Below are 22312 nucleotides of genomic sequence, written 5' to 3'. Positions count from 1 at the left end.
AGGCTCCAGGCTTCGAAGCTCTGCACCATGTCCAAACCCAACTGCTACAGAGTGGCCCCCTGTGGGGTCGGAGTGGGGGCAAGGACGGAGAATTCTAGAAGGTGCAGCCGGGGGCTTCCTCTTCCTGCAGCCTTTTGGCTGGGGAACTAGGAGGAGAGCTTTCACTGGTCCAACCCTCCCTCCCCCAGTCATTCCCCTCTGCGTCACCTTTCCCTTCGCAGCCAGAACCCGGGCTGTTTTCAAAAGGAGGCCAAGGCATAACCTGGTAATGATTTCCCCGCAGCCAGGGACTAGTTAAAAATCAAACGAACGTAAACACGGCTCTGATTTGGCGTACACGACACAGCAGGGCGGTTTATCGAGTGGAAAAGAACAAGGAGGAAGAAACCACGGAAGGGGCTGTGGAGCTCAAGGAAACCCCCACCTGACCTTGAGAGGGGGCGTTTCGCCAGGAGGGAGCAGGCCTCAGAAAGCACTAGGAAAAGAATGCAAGAAAATGGGGGAGGCCAAAAGATGGACAGAGAGAAGAAAACTCTCCTTTCCATCCTGGCTCAGCACAGATCAGGCAACGCCCACCTGTGCGCACAGGCGTGTCAAAAATCAGCCAAAGGGACCCACTCCGCCTCCTTCCAGGCACCAGCCCCTCTGAGGCCAAAAAGGCGTAGAACTGACTTGTAATGATTGGTTCTGCCACGCGCCGGCCCTGCTTCCAACGGACGTCCGTTCTAACAGAGAACAAACGTGGCGGTTGCGTGGGCTCCCCGGACCCTCCTCTGTCTCCTGCGTACTGACCATGAGCCTCGCCCTCTACTGTCCCGTCAGGTTCCCTTACAAAGCTGGTTCTCATCTCAGAAGAGCTAATAGGGTCCTCCCTCAAGTCTTCCATGCCAGAAGGCGCGTGTGTCCAGGGGTGGCCGCTGTTGGGGGAGGCCGTGTCCGCAGAAGGAAAGACATGCAGAGATGTCCTCCAGCAAGTGGGGTGACATTCTGAAGACACAGGCCCAATGTGCGGGGGTCCTGGGACGCCCCAGGGACGGAGCTCACTGAATTCCCAAAGCTGTGAAGCAGGAACCGGAAAACCTGTTTTGCAGATGCGAACAGAGGCTCAGAGAGCCTGTAGGGCATCCGGGAGGCACCCTGACCTCTGTCCCCTCCCCAAGTCCATGCCTGCCATTCCTTGAAGACACTGGAATCCTAAAGCAGACCAGCTGCCTCGGTGCAATGAGCAATTTAATTTAGGAAAGGAATTCGCCTGGATGCTTTCTTTTCAATTCCCCCCCTCCCCCACGGCACTCCCTCCTCGCACCATGCTTCCCTCCCTAGCTCCTGACCTGGCGCCCGGTCCGCTGAGTCCCATGTGCCATGGCTGCTGGGTTGGCGGTGGCAGTTCCATGTCCCCTTTGCAGGCTGCAGAGCCACGGGCACCCAGGCAGACCATGACACCTGTTCCCTATCGTGGCGCCCACAGCCCCTGGGGGCAGGAGCCCCTGAGAAAGGGAAGGCTCCCTCCCTTCCCTGATGCCCCTGGCTGGGGATGGCAGCCCCTGGGGTTGCCTCCCGCTGGGGGCACATGGTGCTCTCCAGCTCCCCTCCAAGTGACTCACTCAGGCCACACAGCCAAACCAACTGCCTCCTTGCCATGTCCCCACCGGCCCGGTGCAGGGTTCCCAGGGAAGGAGAGAAAAGGACCCCATCCCTGCATCCACCTCCAGGCGCTGTCAGGCACACGGCCTGCTCCTGCCTGACCTTCTGGGGCAGAGAGGAAAGGCGCCGAGGGGCACCAGGGCACTCGGCACAGGTATGTGCCCTATTCTGGCTGTGGTAGGAGTCTGGGGACAGGAAGCCCTGTGCAGGCTGAACAGAGTTCGTTTAACCTGAGGCAAGGTAGGTCTGGGTCAAACCCAGCTCTGAAATAAGGATGGAAAGGGGTCACTGCACCATGAGCCCACCCTGCTACGGCTCCCACCCCCCACCTCTCTTCTGGGACCTTCATTCCTTCTCCTAGACCGCGTTATGTGCTCAGAACTCTCCTCTCCTTAAGATAACTGTCCTTGGGGCCCCTCTGTGCCCTCCTCGTGCCACAAAGCTTTGCTTTCAGAGTGATTTATAAGCACATCTCCACTTCCTTCTAGGCTTTCTGTCACAATCCACCTGGGCTCGGGTCCTGATTAAAAATCCTGACCACAGCTGCACGACCTTGGGTGAGTTACTCAACCTCTCTGACCTCACTTACCTTATCTGTGCAGAAGTGACCCGGCAAAGGGGTGTTCAAGGAGAGCCACTCAGAAATCACAGAGGAGGGATATCCTGCGAGACCAACACAGAGGTGAACGCTGTCCCTGCACACCCCCTTCCTGCCCTGGTGACGGATTCTGGAATCCGCCACACTCTGGGCCTGCCTCCTCAGGGCCCAGAGCCTGGGGAGTAAGAGCGTGTGGGATTAAGGAGAAGGCTTAACTCAGCTCAACTGAGTTTGTCCTTCGGGAATAAAGTTGAAAAACAGATTCTTCATAGAAATCTAAAGTAAAAGTTAGATTTTTAGAATAATTCCTCCCAAAGTATTGTAAGCCTTCGTCAACCTCATCCAGACTGCCAGCGTCGACTATCCCGCACATGCCTCGGCACGGCTCGAGCTGGCTCGAGCTTTCGGCAGCTATAACACGGGTCCCGTGGCCAGATGGTTAGGGACCCCATCTCCTGCACCAGCTGCAGCAGCGGCCATGGTCTGCCCAGCTTTCTGAGAATGGACCCTGCACGGACACCCGCCTGTGTCCCCACCTCTGGTGTCAGGCGAGTGTCTCGGGGTCCACTGTGTTGTGCAGACGGTGCACCCGCATCCAACCTCTGGGGCCCAGAGAGCTCTGTCACCCAGCAAGCACACCTGGAGGGGGTGGGCCCAGAGGAGAAGACCAGGGTGAGCACGTAGGGGACCCCCGCGTCCTCTGGGCTGGAGGGGAGATGTGGGTGATCTCAGAAATGTCCTCCTCCTGGGGGTGGGGGGCAGGGGGAACTGAGGGTCTGTTCTTCCCAAGTGAGAGAAGAGCCTGGCCAGGAACGCATCCTTCCCAGGGCATGCTGGCGGGCATCATTATCTCCCCAAGTCACCCACGCAGAGATCTGTCTCTCCTCTGGGGCGTGCAGCACTGCGGCCCTTGTAAACCTCTCCCAAAACGAGGTCTGCTTTCATTTTACTCCAACAGCATCCTGCGTCCTGTGCTAATTAAAGACTGCCCTGCATTTGTACCGAATTACTTCTCATTTCAGAGTAAATCGAGAGCCAAAAGACCACACCTGGGCCTCGGAGAACACGACCTCTTGGCCCCAAGAGCAGACCCTCGGCGACTTCGATATGCTCCAGGGTGAGAAGGAAGCCTCCCTGAGCCTTAACCCTGGTTTCTGTTTTCCGAGCAGCAAAAGATGCAAGGACCCCCATGGGCATGAAAGGAGACTGGGCTTCTTTCCTGGGGCCCCGAAATACTTGCATCCCTGAACGGGGCTTCTCGGGGTGATCCTTGTCGCCTGTAGAGTGAGCGATGCTAGGCCCCCAGACCCAGAGCCACCCCCCTGAACCACCAGGCAGGAAGGCGCCCGCAGCAGGAAGGCAGGGGCACCTCGCCCGCTGAGCTGGGCTGCTGGAAATTGCTCCCTCTGGAGCCAAGATGAGCTCTGGCCAAACGTTCCCTAGAAACAAGGCAGGCTGTAAGTTCTTGGAGAAACCCAGAGTAGGAGGGAAAAGCAAGAGAGAATAGGAGCAACGCATTCCAACCGGGAAGTCTGAGCAGAGGCGCTGCTCTGGGAAGGGGCGCGTCCACCGCCACCGCGCCCAGTGGCTCTCAGCGGCAGAGGAGGCCACCGGGACTCGGGGCACTCCCACCTGTCCCCAGGCTAGGCTCAGCACAGTGCGGTACAGGGCCCTGGGGCACGCAGCCGAGCACCCCCCAACCACGACAGCACAGCAACTCTCCCAGCCAACCACCCAGCGTGGACCTGGCATGTCCTGGGCACTTATTTGGGCAGCCTCCGACTTGTCCCCTTGCGGGCACTCCTAACCACGAAAACACATTCCAGACCTAGTGGGCCAGGAGAACAGGCAATCGTGGCCAAATCAGAGCTCAATGGGCCAGCCAGCCATGAACCCCCTTCCAAACCACTATGGCCGGCCGCTCCCAGAGAACACACACGAGGCAGGCTCTCCTCCTAGAACCGGCTTCCCGGAGCTGGCCTGGCACTCCACGGATCCTTAAACCCTGGAGGTCCCATCTTCCCGGGAGCACCGTCCGTGCCTCTAGTGGTCTGGTTCGCGAGTCTCCCAGAAGCACTGGGCTCTGATGCAGGTCTAGGAAGCCTTGCAGAGGCCGTGCGCACGCACACACACACACACACACACACACACACACACACACCCGTGCAACACAGGCACACACACTCCCCACTTACCATCCTTCCCGACAGCCCAGCAGCGTGACCAGGCTGCACCTGGAGGCCCCGCTCTCCCATGCACAAAGCCTTCACCCCCAGAACAGCAGCATCCTGTGCACGCGGCGGGGAGGTGTGCCTCCCCACAGGGCCCTGGCTGCCCTCTCCGGGGAGCAAGACCTTCTCGGCCAAGCCTGGGGCTCCCTGACTGGATTCCTCCAAAAAGGCCAGTGCAATGTAAACACAAGGGCGTGGTTTCGCTCAATCAGGTTGAGTGAAATTTGAACTCTGGAGGCTGAGGAGGCGGAGAAAAGGCTTCCTAGGAGCCACTCAGCCAGACCTCAGCCTTCCAAACCTGCAGCCCACGCCCCTGACACACCACCACCTGAGCATCCCATGGTCTGAGCATCCCATGCGCTCCTCTGTCGGTGGGGACATCCCTGCCCTGCCCGGCATCCTTCCTCTCCGAGGCTGTTTCTCCCTTTCGAGCTCCCCGGGGCTCATGGCATAGAGCACATCCTGCCTCCTCGCTTTCCTCCCACCCCTCCCCTCCCAGGTTCCGCACCTGCTACCCCGGTTTACGCCCCGCCCTCGCCGCGCGCAGCCCTGTGCTAGGGCCTCACCTCCGACTCCGTAAATGGGTAGAATGGCCCACGCAGACCATCACAGCCCCATCACAGCCCTGACCTGTGTGGCTGCTCTGTCAGCCCGAGGAGGGACCCTGCCGGGGGGGCAGCCCTGATAGGGCAGAGCCCACCTCCCATAAACCGGCTCTCACCGGGGAGAAAGGATCCCTTTTGTTAGGGATGGAACGCACTGTTGTTGAGCCAGAAGGCTGAGTCGACGGGGCGCCAGGAGGACACGGACCGACCCACTGGCCCACGCAGGAGCGGACCCCGTGTGTTACAGAAGGGACCACATGCAAAGGAAAGGAATCAGAGCTGCACGTCTCCGGAGTGCTTGGGGCCTTGCTGGGTCGGAGGACACAACCTGCACACCCAACCCGCGTTCAGAACCAAGAGCTCCTTCCACGCCGCTCGCCGTCCTCGTGTGCGCGGCCCAGGGTAGGCGCTCTTGGCGCTTCACAGACGAGCCGCCGCAGGCCATCGTGATCGTGGGGTGACCGCACCCGCCTGATGCGCGGTGTCCATGCTGTGGTCAACCTGCCGTGACTTCCCAGCACTCCCACCAGAGGGTTCGATGACACAGAGCCCATCAGGCCATCCATGCCCACGTCTCCCGCAACGACGTGGTCTCTGAGGCCCTGCTGAGGTCTGGACCGAAGGCAGCGGCTGGCTCAGTGTCTGCGAAGGCCTCCGACATTGTAGTGTCACCAGAGTTGTGACATTGTACACGGGGTCACACGTCTAGTGCGGGGAAGACTCAGTGGGTTTCCCAACAATCTCAGGAAGCCCTTGGCGGGGGCACAGGAGGCTGGGGGGCCCCTTGCAGGCGGGATACAGAGAGATGCCCCACAGGAGGCCTCAGGGAGGCCCCCAACCAGCCCCAAAAGAAGCTTTACGCTTCCTTGCTCTCACGCATTGCTCACCGGGGCCTGTTCCTCGTCCAAAAGCAAAGTACCGAAATGTCTCCAGTAGTCACGAGACCGAGGCCATACATCCACGACACCTGGTCGAAGGGCACCGAGCACGGACGCTGGGTAATGAGAGTGTCTCACTCAGTAGTGATCCAACGCAGGTCACAGGTCACAGGGTGACCGCCCTCAGCATGATTCCACCAGGACCCGGAAGATCCCCGTTTCCTGCAGCGACATCCCAGGGACCATGATGCCTGGGACCATGACACCAGGGCTACGTCGGGCCGTGAACAAGCCATTGCTACATGAACATAAAACAACTAAAAATGCGCCACCTCTCAGTTTTGAGAGGAAAACTTCCCGGGGCTGCCAAGCACCATCTGGGGCCTGTTCAGCGAGGCGAGCACTGAGTGTGCACGGGGAACCCCGCCATGCACTGGGCAGGCCCGGGGGTCGTCCAGATGCCTTCTGCTTATCCACCAGGACCCGTTTTCCCGGCCCCTGCACCTGCCCATCTGCAGCCCCCACTGGCCTGACATCAGCCTCCTCTCTGGAACAGACACACCCGCCACCCGGTCACCCACATGCCAGGCGTCCCCACAGAGAAGAGCCTCCTAGGAATACGGCTGCCTAGAGCAGCGACTGGGACAACCACCCCCCAGCTCTGTCCTCCATTCAAGGGGGGTCAGATGCTAGACCCCAGCTCATGCACTGAGCAATCTGAGGGTCCCTTGCAGCCCCCACGGCTGACGCAGGGTCACACACTGCCACCAAGATGAGCCCAGTTCTCAGAAGCATCTGGCTGCCGGGCCCACCGCATGCTCTGCGGTCCGGGCGCCATAAGGTAAACGCAACTCCAGGAACAGACGCACCATCTCACGCTTCCGCCTCCCGCCCTCTGCCCTGCCCGACAGCAGCTTCCAGAAGGAGAAGAGAATGAAACACGGCCATGCCCTCTGTCCTTGGACCGGCGGTGGGAATCCAAGCCTGATTACGTGCAATTATGTGTGTAAAAACCTTGTTTGTTGAGAGGTTTTTTTTGTTTTTTTTTTTTTTTAAGATTTTACTTACCTGACAGAGAGAGAGAGACGGAGAGAGAGGGAACACAGCAGGGGGAATGGGAGGAGGAGAAGCAGGCTTCCTACTGAGCACGGACCCTGACTCAGGACTCGATCCCAGGACCCCGGGATGATGACCTGAGCCAAAGGCAGATGCTTAAAGACTGAGCCACCCAGGTGCCCCTTGTTTATTGAAATTTAAATCCAATTCCACTGTGTTGTCGCAAAACAACCCTGAGGGCCGTGGCTTCCAGCTGTCAACGGCAGAATCTGGTCTCCAGGCAGGGCTCCATGCAGAATCCCCAACACGACAGATCCAGAAGGCAGGGGAGGGACGGCGGGCAGAGAGGGTCCGGGCAAGGGTAACGGCCGGGGACACGCCTGCTGGAGAGCCCAGAGCTGCCGGACAGGCGGCCTGTGCCCAGGGACACCCTCCCTCTCCCCTGTCAAGGCCGCGGCCAAGAGGAATCTCGCATGGCTGGAGCTGGGTTACCTGGCCACATCCGGGGGGACACGCATGTATCCCAGCCCCGTCCCGCTCAGGTTGTTGCTCTGCTCACCAAACACGGAGCGAGACCTGACCCGCTCTGCCCGTGCAGGTAGCCTCGCTGAAATGTCCCCGACGCAGCCCACACGTCCCCACAGGCCCTGGGTGGAGGCCGCTGGGAAACGGGAGCCCTTCCTGTACCTGGCAGGCGAGAGACCAGGTCTCCCCACGGAAGACACAGAAGCCGCCTCCGGGCCTGATGTGCGCGCCACCTTTGCCCAGCGGAGGCACACAGAAGAGAAGGTACGCGGGGATGCATGAGACGTGACTGGTAACAGCTTGTCTGCAGGAGTGTCCAGAAAGGGGACAGGAGACAAAGCCGTCACCGTGCCTTGCGTAGGCACCCGTGCATCGCACGCCCACAGAAGTCACAGGATGCGCCGTCTAGGAGATGGTGGGCAGGGCCGCTCCCACCTTCCAGGTTTTTTCCAGGCTGGTGTGATCCTTTAATCACCAGGTTTTGGGGTTTGGCTTCTGAAAGCTGAACGACTTTGCCTTCACTTACCACCTTGACGTTAATTCCCACACAGAAACCCAGGAGCACTCACACCTGCCTTCATGGGCCAGAATCCCACCCGAGAGTCTGGGCCTTTGACATCCCAAAGGTGGCTTGCCCGTCCCCGTAGCAGATGCCCCAGCCATCCTTTGAGAGATCAGAGCCCCCTAACCTCGCGAATATGCGTTCGTCATAAGCCCCCCAGCCATCACAGCTCAGCTGCTGGTCCCCAAGGCAGGGCGCCCGTGACAGCGTCCAAACACCACGCTCCCAGGAAGGATGCGGGGCCGGGCAGGAAGTGCCAGGCCATGTCAGCAGGTGCAGCATCGGTGTGCAGGCGCGATGCCCCCTCAGTCACAGACGGCGCGGGATGCGGAGGACGGTACGGTGGCGCATGCCCGACTCTGAGCGCACCCGGGTCCAAGGCTGTGAGGCGGGGGCCGGGGGACTGAGAACCCCGGCGAGACCCGGCTGAGCCTCTGTCCCGTGTGTAGGGCGAAGGCGCCCCAGGAGCTCAGCCGTCCCAGGGGCATTCACGTGAGCTGCCGCCAGCAAACGTAGCCAGACGTGGATCCTGCCGCCCTTTCTCAGATGCCACCAGGGCTAGCAAAACCGTGGGCTCCGAGGGCCGAGACCGCGCATGCCCGGCTGCCACTCACTCCACTGCCTCCGACACGGCGTGCATTCTGGCGACGGGATCCAGCCCGGTGTCGAGCGAACCCCCACAGGACCTTCCCTCAGTTCTGAGCACAGAGATGAGCCTCTTGTTCTTCAGGTAAGACAAGCGTGTCAGCACACTGTCCTCCTTCCCGTCTGCTGCCTGCTTTCTGGGGCAGATGAACTCTTGGGGTCTCGAGATCAGCCCTGAAAGGTCGGCTGGGGGCCGGAGCCTGGAATCAGGAGCGTGAAGGGCAGGTGCTTCCCCAGGTCCAAGCAGGATGCCCTGGGGCAGACGCTGTCGCAGGACCCCAGCACGCACCTGAGCTCCGGGGGTGTGCGGCGAAGGGACGTTCCTGGCTGGTACACAGCGACGAGGCACCCAGCCCTGGGAGCTCGGCGGGCGGCGTCCATCATGCCGATGAGGGGCCCTGCCCACCTCGCTCGGGCCGAGCTGCCTGCCACCTCGTCTGCCGGATGCAGCAGACCCTCCTTCAGTGAAGTGGCTGAGGGTCCACTTCGCGTTGGTTTCCACACAGTAAAACCGAACCACGATTTCCAAGCAGGAAAGCTTTCAAATCCACTTCTGAAACGGCAGCACTGACTGTCGTCGCTGGATCGGGAACACAAGCCACGCGGCTCCCTGGCCAGCTCTGCACACCCCGCAGCCAGATGCCTCCTGACCCCGCACAGAGGTCCCCCCGGCTGTCAGCACTGATATCTGTCATCACTGGTCCGCGGGGGCGGGTGATGCTCCACACTCAGGGAGTCCTCCCAGGGAGTCCTCTCCATGTGACGCTCGGTGACATTTGGGGACGGTGCACTCACTTATCGCTGAACGACATTGGGATGACGGTGACGGAAAAGTCACCAGGGTCTAGGGCACCACAGCCCATCACCCCAGGCCCTGGTGCGTCCCAGTTTCACCCGCCGCAGTGGCTGTCCGACGGTGCAGGGAGAGATGAGATCCACGTGCCCTCCCACAGCCTCCTTGGGGGTCCCCAACCCTCACCGACCCCACGCCGGGCCAGGTCGTCCCCAAGCCCCGGGCTCCAACATTGTTACAGGGCCCTGTGACCTGCAGCACTGTCGGGGGTCCATGGCCCACGTCCACTCAGCACCCCTGCCTTGACGACGACTCCCTGTGCAGAGCAGGGAAGGGCTCAGAGAGATCAAGTGACTGGTTCAAGGCCACATAGCTAATGTGGAGAGGCAGGAGGCACACCGGAGTGACCCACGCTACCCCTGGATGGGACGGTCCCGGTCACCAGACCCAAAGGGCACAGCCACACAGGAGACACGGAAGGAAGGAGGATTTCAAAAAAAACAAAGACAGCAGGGGCGCCTGGGTGGCTCAGTGGGTTAAAGCCTCTGCCTCCGACTCAGGTCATGATCCCAGGGTCCTGGATGGAGCCCTGCATCAGGTTCTCTGCTCAGTGGAGAGCCTGCTTCCCTCTCTCTCTCTCTCTGCCTGCCTGTGATCTGTCAAATAAATAAACAAAACCTTTCAAAAAAAATAAATAAATAACAAAGACAGCAAGTAGAGTCAATGGCCGTATGTTGACTCCACGTCTGCAAATCCACCCACTCACCAAGCACCATTATGTCGAACCCCAGATCAGCTCGTGGCATTCTCACCATCACTCACTGAGGCACACAGAGGGGCCTGATTCAGAGCCGTCCCACACGCGTGTTCCCAGCTCCCACACCATAAACGAGCCCCCTCCAGTCCTACTGCACGTCAGTTTTCGCATTTCCATCATTTTTGTTGTATTTTTGCTGTTTAAAATGACCCCCAAAAGCAGTCCTCAAGGGCTATCTGGTGTCCTAAGCAGGAGAAGGTCACAACATGCTTTACAGGGAACATCTGTGCATCAGGGACACTTGGCTCCCGCCTGAGTTCCGTGCTGCCAGCCGAGGCAGCTCACGGGGTCCACAGGACAGATTAGGTCCGGTGCGTCCGGACGGAGCTGCAGGCGTGATGTAGTTACGCACTCATGGGCTTACGAAAATGTGGCGACACGAGGTTCACAAGACCCCAACTGTCCGGGAGCAAAGGCCAGTGTTCGCTAAGTCAGTGTCAGGGAGAGTGGGGGGATGGCGGCCTCACAAGGCCGGCAATGCCCCCCACTGCTCGCAGTGGCCCTCCCAACAGGACGCCGCGGGCCACCACCCACTGCCCCTGCAGAGAAGCCAATCCCTGAGTCCCAGCACCTTGGGGCAGGCTGGGTCTGCAGGAGGCGCGCTCGCACGCCCAGTCCAGCAAGGCACAGGTTAGTAAGGAACAGAATGGACAGTGGGTGGAGAGGAGCACAGCAGCGACAGAAGGCAGTGCTGGGCCAGCTCTCCCTGATGGTCCCTGTCCCCTGCATGCCTGGGGCTGCCTGGCCAGTCCCAGGGAGCAGCGCCCCAGCCCGGCCAGCCCAGCGCAGGAGACACGGACATTGGCCCTAACGAACCCCTCTCAGCTCACACTGCCCGACCGAGACTCTGTTCTCTGAGGCCTCCCGTGGCCCGCGCACCAGCGAGGGCAGGGGAGATCGCGGCCGAACGAAACTTGCCCAGAGGAGCTTTGGGGTCAGCGGGCTGGGACGGGAGTCCTATCTCCCCCAGGTTGCCCTGCGTGATCTCTGACCCATGACCCCGGGCCAGCTGCACCTGTGACACTGACGGGCCCCCGGCCGGTCTCTCGGGAACCGCTCCGTGTGTGTCACGGTTACTGGCTCTTGTAAGGAAGAAACATGACGGAGTACGTGATGTCCACAGTGTGTCCCCCACGGCTCTCTGCTCGGGACAGGGCACACGCCACATGCTACACAGACAGCAGCCACCCCCATGCCGCCTACCAGGACCCTGGACCCAGGAGGAGAAGCATGACTGCCCCCCATGAAGACAGGAACTGCTCGGCCACATGCACACCAGATGTCCCTCCCCGGAGACCCTGCAGGCCAGTGGCCCACGACGTCAGGGTCGGGGGGAGGTCTCTCCACAACACCTGCTTCTGGCTAGTGTACATCAAGAGGAAACCAGTTTGACAAAGAGCCTGGTGTTTTTCTCTCCCAAATCAGGCTCCACCATGGAGGGGGGGTGGGGACTATTCCTGCTGGCCGGGGAGAAGGCCCCCATCCTTCCTTGGACCTGTGTGAGGTCGCTTCTGTGGGGGAGCCCGGCAGAGCCTCTCCCCCCTCATGACAGCACCCAGGGCCTGAGGTGTCCATCCCGACGGTGAATGGGGCAGGTGAGGTGGTTCCACGAGCCCATACATTCCCGCCGAGGGAGCTCCCGGGTGCAAGACAGCAGCCCGGCCATGGCCCAGCGAGGCCACACCCACTGTGCCACCCAAAATCCCCAAGTCTGCTTTTCACAGGCTCCCCCAAACCACAGCACTGGGGAGGGGAGCTCTGGACCCCGAAGGGAGTCAGGGTTTCTGGAAAGCTTGCAGACCCCGAGCGGACGGTAAGCAGGCCACCGTCTCCATCCCTCCCTGTCCCTCCCTGGCCCAGGGCGGCGGCAGCCAGACATACCTTCTCCCCCCGCGCTCAGGCTCTCGTAGGAGTCCCAGCGGATCAGAGGGTCTGCGGTGTTGAAGTCCACAATCACTCCATGGTCATTGCGCAAGTGTTCACACCCTGCGTGGGAGGAGGTGTCGGTCACAGGCCAGGCACGCGGTGGCACACTGGTCCCCCCAGATGACAAGGCACAAGCATCCGAGGCGTGAGCGCCGGCAGCCAGCGCCGAGACCCCCACACCTGCCCCCACGGGCCCGGTGGCCTTCACAGCGTTGTGCACTGCTCTCAACATCCTGGTCGAGACCAGAGCCAGGTGGGCAGGGAGCAGAGGGGACGCGGGTGCTCTGGCCACTCCGGGCTCGCAGACGCACGTGCCCACCTGCCGACACTCTGGGGAGGCCAGTGGGGCTCTGACCTCACGAGCCTTGCCCTTGACCACTCACTGAATTAGGACACTGACCTCACTAGGAAGAAACTACTGTCCCCAGCAATGAAAGCAAAATGTTCCCCTATATGGATCTCGCTGTACCATAGAGCCATTCGCCCTGACAGTAAAAGGACAAGATCGCTCCTTCAGGGCGTTTTTAGAAGAAAGGAGAACCTGCCTTGCACATATACATCTGCTATCCACTGTACTTCCCATCCTCTCCAACAACACTCGATTCTTCGTCGGGGGAGAAGTAAACATTCAGCATGATCTCCCAGACAGACAGACATACCTCCAGGGTCAAGGGTCTGGGCCCTCCCTCAGGCTAAGCTCTCACTGTTCCTGGGGTCCTGCTGACACAGCCAGGCCCTGCTGTCTCCCAGCCACCCCACCCCATGAAAGGCAGCCTGTTTTGAAAAAACTCCTACGGCAATTTCCCGACACGCACAAAGGCGGGAGACTGGACAGAGAACCCACGGGACCCTCCACCCCACCGGGTGAGCACCGCGCCCCGGCACTCAGCATGCCGCCTACCTTTAAGCTTCTCGGGAGTGGCGGAGAAAAGCAACTCAATCTTGCCATTATCGGGAAAACGGTCATCTGAGGAAAAAAATCACATGTCGACGAGCTCAGAGATGCCGTGGCCAAAAAGCACGGACAATGCTGTGCTTCCAATCCCACCCAGATGGCGCCCATGCCCCCGCGGTGGCGAAGTTCCACCGATTTTCCAGAATGTTCTGTGGACCAGGGCTCAGCGTTCTGAAAGACCGGTACCGCACTGCACGCAGGTTCACCGTCCAGGGCGTGGGGCTGAACAGGGACGGAAATGACCAAGCACCCGCGGCCACCGCCCACCGCACCCCCATCAGCCGTGGCCCCACCTTGGCTCGCGTTGTCCAGATCCTCCTTCCCGAACACAAGTCCGAAGCTCTGAACAGCCCCCGTGTGAAACTGCAGGCGGAAAATCACATCGCGGGTAGCTGAGCGGTACTTCTTGTGGTAGCACTTGACCTGGGGTGGAGAGGGGCAGGCCAAAGGCCAGCTGTTGAGCAGGAGGGGCGGACGGATGGGTGCAGGCCAGCCCCCCTCCCAGAGACCCCAGCCCTGCCACGAAACTCTCCCTGCTTCGGTGCTCCCGCAGGACCTGCACCAGGGAAGGGCATGGCCTGGGTCGTCAGACCAGCACACGGGAACCTGCTTCGGATGGAGTCCTATGGCCCCGTTTTCAGGCTCTAAGAACTCCCCATGGAGAGGATGTTCCCCTGGTCTGAACTGTGTTTCAACTTAAAACCTCTCTGTCTTCACACAAGAAGCAGGCGGTCGTTACAATCTGTGGGATGTCAAATGATTATGTGTGGGCGAAGACATAAAGTGTGAGGGGGACACGGGGGTGGGGAGAGACAGAAGGAGGGGACGGGGGATGGGTGAGGCCCTGGCATTTAATCCCCGAGCCTGGTCGTCCCATGTCCTGGATGCTCACTTGAGACCTGCCCCCAGAAGCACCCTGGGGGAGACGTGAGCCCAGGCTGTGGTACCGCAGCCCCGGGGCTGGGGGTGCCCTGGGTCCCTGGGGGTGGCTCAGGCCTCGGGGGTGATGGGCTGATGTGCAGGATAGAAGCAGGGCACTCGGCACCATCGGGGAAGGGTGGGCAGGCAGGGACCCTGAGAGTCATTTCCCACCTTAACGTGGGGGCCTTCCCCGCCCGGGGGAAACGGATGTGGGGGCCGTGGGGAGGGCTCACAGGAGAGGATGCTTGCCAACAGCCTCCTGTCCCCCTCCTGGCCACAGCAGGGCTGGGGCCCCTTTCCAGGGTCCGCAGGGGCCCGAGGCCAGAAGCGGGCTGGATTCTGTTCTAAGACAAGGGGAGCATGGGCAGCGGGTCCCTCTACTATGTATGCCCGGAAGGGAGGGGAGGCTGGAGGCCGGGGCGGGGGCTCTCAGAGGCAGCTACGCTCACAACGACGACTCCTCTAGGCCAGAGATGGGCCTCAAACGTCTGGTGCATCAGAAAGGTCAACGAGAAGCGGCCGCTCGCGCTGGTCTAGCCCAGCGGTGCAGAACACCCCAGTGGAAGGCTCCGTATGGCCACCCAGACAGACACTCCCACAGAGGAAAACTCAAGCCCCAGGAGCCCCTGGGAAACGTGCCCTCTGGGGTTGTTTACCTCTGTGCTATCTACAAGGAAATGGTCTGATAAATACACGAGAAAATGTAAACAGCCGGTCTGGGGAGTGTTCAGCGCTGACAAACACGGGGCGGCTGAGAGGGACGTGGGCCCCAGGCTCCGGCCTCGGGCCCCAGCACACGGCTGGCAAGAATTCTGGGGACACGCGGCAAGTGTGGTGCGCTTGCTCCCAATAGTGTACCATCTCCTCCTGCGGCTCCGTGCGGTCTCTGACCTCCCGGCGGGGCCCAACCCAAGGCCCACCTCTGGGCTTCCTCCCAGAACATGCTGTGCGTGCCTCCCCACGCCACAAGCCCTCGCCTGCGCTGACCCCACTGACCCCAGAGGAGACCCCTCCAAGGTGGGAGGAGGTCTCCGGTGCCCCCATCTCTCCAGGAGGACGGGCCTGAGTCTGTCTTGAGGGTGACACGAGGACAAGGGGGGATACGGACTTACACCGGTCTGGTTCTCCAAACTTCCTAAATGCTGGGGGGAAGCAAAGCTTGAAGCCACAGTACCAGGAGCTCCATCCTGCAGGAGGCAGCCCAGGCCAGCTCCACTGTCACACCGCAGGAAGGAGCTGTCCCACCAAGCGTGGCCACTGGGGTCTGTGCACAGGACCCCAGGGGAACCAGGGGCACCACGAGTGCTGGGTAGACCAGCCCCCACCCCCCAGCACAACCCTGTCTCAGGGCCTTCCTCCCGCCCCCAGTGAATAGGCTCCCCCTCCAGTTGGTTCCTGAGGGGCAGCTCCTCCTCCCCCACAACCCCCAGGCCGGGCCCTACCTTCCACAGGGACCCAAGGGGCTCCCTCTGCAGCTCATCGTGACTCATCACAGCTGCCCCCCACAGTGTGGCTCAGAGCCACCAATCCCAGCCCCCCCAAGTGCCCAGAAGTGGTGTTGGCAGAGCTCATGGCACTTGGGGGCAACGAAGGGTCAGAGATGGGGGTCACCCTCCCCAGGCCATCCGCGGCTGACCGCCCTGGGACACAGTCACCTCCCCAGGCCGAGTGTGAATCCGGTGTCTGCAGACATTCCCCAGGACAAGGGCTCAGAATGGAGGAGTGACCGAGCTCACCGACAGAGCAGGGCCCGGCGGGGACGCATGCTATCCCACGGGGTGTCCGTGGGATTCTCCCCAGCATGCTGGCTGACACCGAGGCTCCCCACACACCTCTGCGTGCTGCACACTGAGTTCCTCCTCCCACAGATGGGGTGGCACCTGCCGACCCCCAACCCAGCCGCCCACCTTGGGAACGGACACCAGGTGTCTTCAGAAGACACAGACCACAGGCGCATCCATGCACGAGTTCCGGGCAGCACTGCCCATACAGCAGCTCTGACCCTGAGACAGGATCGACCCGCCCGCCGGGAGCCCCCCAGGGTCCCTGATACCCCGTGTAGAGCCAGGAACCCTGCACCGCTCACGCCAGCAGGTCTGGTTAGCATCAGCAGTCAGAGGCCAAAACTGCGCTCTCCACACTTAGCAGAAAGAACTGTCAGCGTCTACTTGACAAGAGCGCCCCAAGTTCCACCTTTAAGATCTCAAGTACCGACATCACTTCGTAAAGATTACAGGGACCGAGGTCCGGGACGTCCCCTTCGTCTCCTTGGCGTCTGCAAGTCTCCAGAACGCAGCAACCCTCCGCCTTCAGGTTTTGGAACATGCGCGTCTCTAACAACCCAAGGGCCGGAGCCTGGCCCCTGCAGGAAAGGAATGACGTCCGTCCACCCCAGGCTGCCCCTGAAGCCACGGCGGGGCACACGGGCGTGACATGAACGCCACAGCTCGCCGGGAGTGCTCGCGCCTGGGGAAGGTACTCAGCAGGGACATGGACTTCTCGGAGGGCACAGCGGGTGCTCGAGCAGGGGACCCCGCGATTCTGTGACGAGGATGGAACCTTCACCCTGGGTCAACACGCAGGAGAACCACGTGCTGTGTTGTCGGAGGCCGGAAGCCTCTGGAGAAGGGGCGTTGGAGGGAAGAAGGTCTGTGGCCAACCCCACTTCGTTCAGTCTTGATGCAACAAGCCGCACCCCTCCGCTCGGCCTCGCCTTCTTAGTGTTGCCTAAAAACCCGACCGGGCCCCCGAGGGGACTGAGTGGTGGGCCTCGGTCCCCGCAGCGCACGCCGTGCACAGCTGGTGTCCTCAAGCGTGATGGAACGGCCCCGCAGACAAGCTCCGACCCACCAGCGCCCGTGCAAACAGCCCGGCCTGACCCTCACGCCACGTGGGGGTGTCTCTGTTTCAGACTCTCAGCGACGAGAGAATGGCACCTGGGACCAAGGGGTCGAAGCCCCAGGAGCACCTGCGCCCAGGTCAGAGGTCAGCCGGCAGCTGTCCCTCTTCCCCCAAATCATCCAAACGCCCAGCTGCTAACAGGAGCAGCAAAAGAAGCTTCATGCCCCCAACCCCCCTTGCTGGTGGCCTGTGGCTACCGGGACAGGCCGCGAGGAAGGCGTATCTGCGGAGCATAAGCTGCAACCCCGCGCTAAGGGGACGGAGACCTGGAGAGCTCGCCCGCGGATGTCCGGACGCCTGCACAGCGAGCGCCAACACGTGCCACGATTTCGAAAGACTGGGATCACATCCAAACCCAAGGAGAGGTCAGCAGGTGCCACCACGGAGCTAGGACCCTGGGATGCACCGAGACCCAGGCCGGGCGCGGGAGAGGGCTGGCACAGGATGGGAGAGGGTGTGCGCGCAGGAAGTCCGAGGGAGCACAGGGACGGGCCCGCAGGGGTCTGGAAGAACCACCCACCAGAGGACCAGAGTCCACACATGGAGTGAAGGATGCTTTCAGAAGGCCCCGAGCACAAGGCCATCGGCGATGGTGCTGTGTGTCTGCACACACACCCTCCGGGGAGAAGCTGGGTCACAGGCGCGAGCTCACAGAGCCTCACAACCATGAGGACAAAATGCAAGTGGCCACAGGGTTTGCACTGCAGAGACAGCAAGACGGGGCACGCCGGATGGGAAAGTGTTTATGAGCCCATCAAGGCCCTGGACTGCGGCCAGGCTCCCGCTGCGTCGGCGCCCACGGCATTCCTCAGCGAGCTTACATAACAGCCTGGTCGCGCTCACAAAGGCTGTCCTCCTCCCCGGGGACAGCATGTTTATGAGCACCTGAGGCCCTGCCCTGTGGGAGGGGTGGACCTGGGAGATGGGGGAGCTGGGGGTGCAGAGCGAGGGTAAGGGGGCGGGTTGGCTGCGTCTGGTGGTCAGACAGTGGGTGGTTGCTGCCCGGCCTCACCAGGAAGTGCACGCCCACGAGCCCCCACCTTGAGAGGACGACAAACAGAGCCTTGGTTTCCCCAGCAGGTCCCGGGCCCCTCAGAGCCCACATGGCCCAATTCCTGCAAAGGTGGCCCCTGTCATCTCTGCGAACGGGCCTCAACATCACATCCCGGGGAGGAAAGGGGCCAATCTGTCTGCGTGCGCACCCAGAAAATCAAGGAGGGGAGCACACGCGGGGCGAGTGGCCTCCTAGGAGGATGTGACCCAGGGGAGCGACCCCCGCCCCCACTTCCAGAGCAAACCCAAGAACCTGGAGAGAACCCTCTGCTGCTGTCGACGGTAAACCTACAAACATCGTCTCTGCTCCTCCGCGTCCTTTCTGGGCGGCCACTGCTGCCACAGCTACTGCCACGCTGCAGGGTGGAAAGGTCGACGCCTGCGTGCAAGGGCCTGTGTGAGCAACGGCCCTGGAAGCTATTCCCCGCGCATGGCTCCCCGGAGGTGAGGTTCGCCTGTGGGCTGACCCCGCAAAGGGGTGCGTGGAGCGACCCCACGTGGGCATGTGGGGGTTGCGCAGAGCCACAGTGCACGGCTCTCCCCCGGCTCGCAGGGAGATGGGGGGGCATGGGGGAGGCGGGACGGGTGCTCCTCCCGCCTCATGTGGACGCGGAAGCCAGGGCCAGCCTGCATGGGAGGAGCGGAGGCGGCCCGCGCTCTGTGCTCTGCCAGCATCGGGGTACAGAACCCTGCGCCGTCTTCCTCTCGGGGTAACCCCCAAGTGGATTTTGGGGGATCCAAAAGCCCCGGAGGTTCAGAGCTGCAGCACAACGTGGGCTCCACAGATTATGACCCGACCATCCGAACTGTCCTCTGGGTCGCCTCTCCTCCGACACCCCAGCGTCTTCTCCCCCCAGGGCCCCCCGTGTTTCCCTCCGCGCACGGGTCACCTGCCTGCTCACCGCCCCGCAGCAGGAACGTAATTCGGGAGCAGGCTCTATGTGCACTCCCCTTCCTGCCCGCGGCACACACCAGCAGTGAACGAGCCCGCCGGACGGATCACCCGGGGGGCGTGATATCGCTGCTCGTCTAGCTGGGACAGGTTTGCTTACTGCACACGGGAATCATGGGCTGGATCATGTCCCCCCCAAATTCAAATCTCGGGGCCTGACCCCCAGGACCTTGGCCGGGCCTGTATCTGGACACTGGATTCTCACCGAGAGGTGATCAAGGTCAACAAGGCCACCAGGATGGGCCCTGCTCCTCTCTGGCTGCAGTCCCGTAAGAAGAGAGACCAGAACACAGACACGCACGGAGGGACGACCGTCTGCATGACCAGGAGAGGCCTTGGGGGCACCGGCCCTGCCCCGCCTGGATTGGGGGCGCCCAGCCTCCAGACCGGGGACAGTGAGGTGTGCTTTTCAGCCCCTGGCCTCCGGAGCTTTGTTAAGGCGGCTGCGGCAGCTGGGGGAGGCACCTGGGGGCTCAGTCTGCCTTCGGCTCAGGTCATGATCTCAGGGTCCTGGGATCGTGTTCCGCATTGGGCTCCCTGCTCAGCCGGGAGCCTGCTTCTCCCTCTGCTGCTCCCCTGACTGAACCCCTTCGGGCGTCATTTCTGTGAGCAACACAAGGACATGTCACCCCGTGTGATGGAAAAGTACCCCTTCCTAGCCACAGCCCGTATCGTCCTCCTTCCATCTGATAACACGCGGAAAGTGCAGCGTGTACAGAAATGAATCGTAAACACAGGAAGCATAAGTCAAGCTGTCGCCTGACCCTAAAAATACCCAGGGTGGGGAACACACAAAGGGGCAGGACGGCACCAGTGTTCCCGAGGCAAGTGGCTCCCAGGAAACCGGCCGGGAGTCTTCTCCGCCGGCTTTGCGATGGAAACAGAAACCCGCAGACGGGGCGCCTCCCTGCGCACCACAAAGCGTTCACTCCGAGACCCGTGGCCACAGGACGCCCCAAGCACTGGTGCTATCCTGTTCCGCACCCCCTCACACACCGTGGCTTCTGCCTCCAGTGCCCAGGGCCCCGAAGCCACTGCATCTGCTCACCCGGGAGGCCAAAGGGGGCTACGCCCAGCAGCGGGGGAGGGGGGGGTCGGCACACAGCAGGGGTCGGCACATCCAGGAGCAGAATCTCCATCACGGGTGACATGTGGGCCAGACAGCAAATTCACACTTGGGTGTCTGGGGGAGACGGGGGGTCCCAGAAGCCTGGGCTGGTGGACACGAAGGGGGACCTGGGGCCCAGGTGCACACATCAGGGCAGCTTGGACCTGCAGGGGGCACAGGGAGCAGCTGGTGCCCTCAGCCAGGGGTCAGCAGCTTTGCCAGTGGCAAGCAAGGGGCCCGCCAAGCTCTGAGGGACGGCCAGGAGCACGGCAGGCTGCAAGCCAGGAGCCAGGGATAGAGAAGCCTCCAGCAAGACAGAGGCATCTGCCAGCATAGGGTCTCTGGCTGGTAGCCTGAGGCTAGGAGGACGGGAAGGAGGAGATCTAGAGAGATCCAAAAGGCCGGACGGGGTGGGGGGAGAACCCAGACCAGTACAGCCTTGTCCCCTCTCCTGTCCCCTCCCCATGTGTTCCATCCACACTCTAGGCCCTGAGGTGAAGCACAGACAAGCAAAAGGGACCCAGACAGGACCCCGCACTCCTGGCGTTAGCCTGACCCACCCCCGTCCTCCTGACTCCTAACACCTGTGCCTGGTCCTGCTAGTCCCTAGCACAGGGTTCTCCCTGCCATGCGTCCTCTGTTCCCCAGGACCGTGGGCCTGACCCCCCAATGACGTGGTCTGTAGGCCACGCGGGACAAGGCCGCAAAGCCCTGTGAGCTCCGATGGCCTCGCTGTCACCTGCAGAGCCCGCTCCGGACTGTCCTGGCCCCCCGTCCAGCCAGGCCTCCTTGCCACGGTGACCCAGGGGCCCCAGGCCTCCGTCTGCACCTCAGAGGGCCCTTAGGTACAAGCTGGAAATGAAATTTCTCAACAAGGGCCATCGGATCCCGCTTTCCGACTCCCGGCCCTAGCAAAGGAGGCCCAGGGAAGAGCCTGGTGCCACACACAGTCCCCTCCTAGCTACTCGACCAAATCCATTTCCGGGGAGACCTAAGAACCACGGGGGGCTCGTACTTGTGGCGACGGGCCCCCTTCCCACGCCTGTGGGTGCCCAGAGGCATCTTCTGAGTCTGAACACAGCGTGGGCAACAGCTCCCCAAACACACAAAACAGCATCCAGCCGGAGGGCCAGCACGTCCGGGAGCTCGCCGCACACCCAGGGCTGGCTCCCGGCCCCAGCACGTGGGCGCTGAGTCCAAGCTTGAGTGTCAGGGCCTCCTGCCTGCCCCCCACCACCTCCCTTCCAGAACCCACCGCCCAGCTCCCGAGGGCCACACCGGGTCCCCTCCGAATGCCCCCATGCCACCTGCTCCGGGTGTTTCCGCAGACCCCGAGCGGTGAGACACACACACAGGTGCCCTCGGGCTCGGGCCTGGAGGGGAGCAGGGCTTTGGGGCAGGGGGAGGCCACGGGATCCCCAAGGCCAAGCCCTCACCCGCACCCGTGCTCACGAATGGCATCATGCCACACCAGCTCACCCAGTCGCCCCTAACCCCGTTGGGACCCTCACTCAGCTTCAAGTCCGCAGACACAGGGTGACCTCTGAGGCCACCCAGACACTGCAGACGGCAGACCCGGTAGGCACCCAGTCGTGGGGCTCAGGGCCGGCCCCTGGGAGCATGGCCTCTCCCCACAGGCAGCCGCTCACACACACCTTCAGGCCAGGTCCTGGCCCCTCCTCTCCCCTGCTCCCCACACTAGCCCTCCTCCAGGGCGACCTCCAGGGTCAGAAGCAGTGTGGCCTCAGGGCCCCGGAAAGGGCTTCAGGATCACCAGTTTTCCCAAAGAAGAACCACGGGCCACCGAGCCGGCGCCATCTGGCTTCGACCTCCCAGGACAACGAATCGCCCCCAGGATGACTGAGCACCCCTCGGAAGCTCCCCGCCTGCCTGCCTCACCCAGCACGGCCCATCCTGGGATCCCTCGCCCACCGCAGGTCCGCTGCCCCCACCAGCTCCTTCAGGACAAAGATGTCACCCTGTCCCTCCCTTCCTTCCTGTGCTAGGGCCCCACACAGAGACCCAGAAAGCGCAAAACTTTCAAAACAGGGCAGTTGCATAAATAAATTCCTGGTGCGGAAGGAAGGAGGGAGGGGATGGGAAAGGGAAGGGAGGAAGAGGAGGAGAGGGAGAAGAGGGGGG

General features: G+C 61.9%; 1 protein-coding gene across 2 annotated transcripts in view; it reads right to left on the bottom strand.

The window, feature by feature from the left end:
• Positions 1–22312, bottom strand: part of LOC111157076 (tensin 3) — a 201714-nt gene that overhangs the window by 62995 nt on the left and 116407 nt on the right. The window contains exons 14-17 of one of the 2 annotated variants that reach the window (XM_022518299.1): positions 13529–13658; positions 13182–13247; positions 12236–12340; positions 10607–10681 (exon numbers count right to left, since the gene is read on the bottom strand). In XM_022518299.1, the coding sequence (XP_022374007.1) occupies positions 10607–10681; positions 12236–12340; positions 13182–13247; positions 13529–13658 (376 nt within the window). The remainder of the gene's footprint in view (positions 1–10606; positions 10682–12235; positions 12341–13181; positions 13248–13528; positions 13659–22312) is intronic. The other variant, XM_022518300.1, reaches the window with a different exon arrangement.

Source organism: Enhydra lutris, unplaced genomic scaffold (genome assembly GCF_002288905.1).
Source record: "Enhydra lutris kenyoni isolate GAN:26980312 unplaced genomic scaffold, ASM228890v2 scaffoldscaffold51, whole genome shotgun sequence".
Classification (NCBI taxonomy): Eukaryota; Metazoa; Chordata; class Mammalia; order Carnivora; family Mustelidae; genus Enhydra; species Enhydra lutris.
This window is presented reverse-complemented; position numbering and strand designations above follow the sequence as displayed.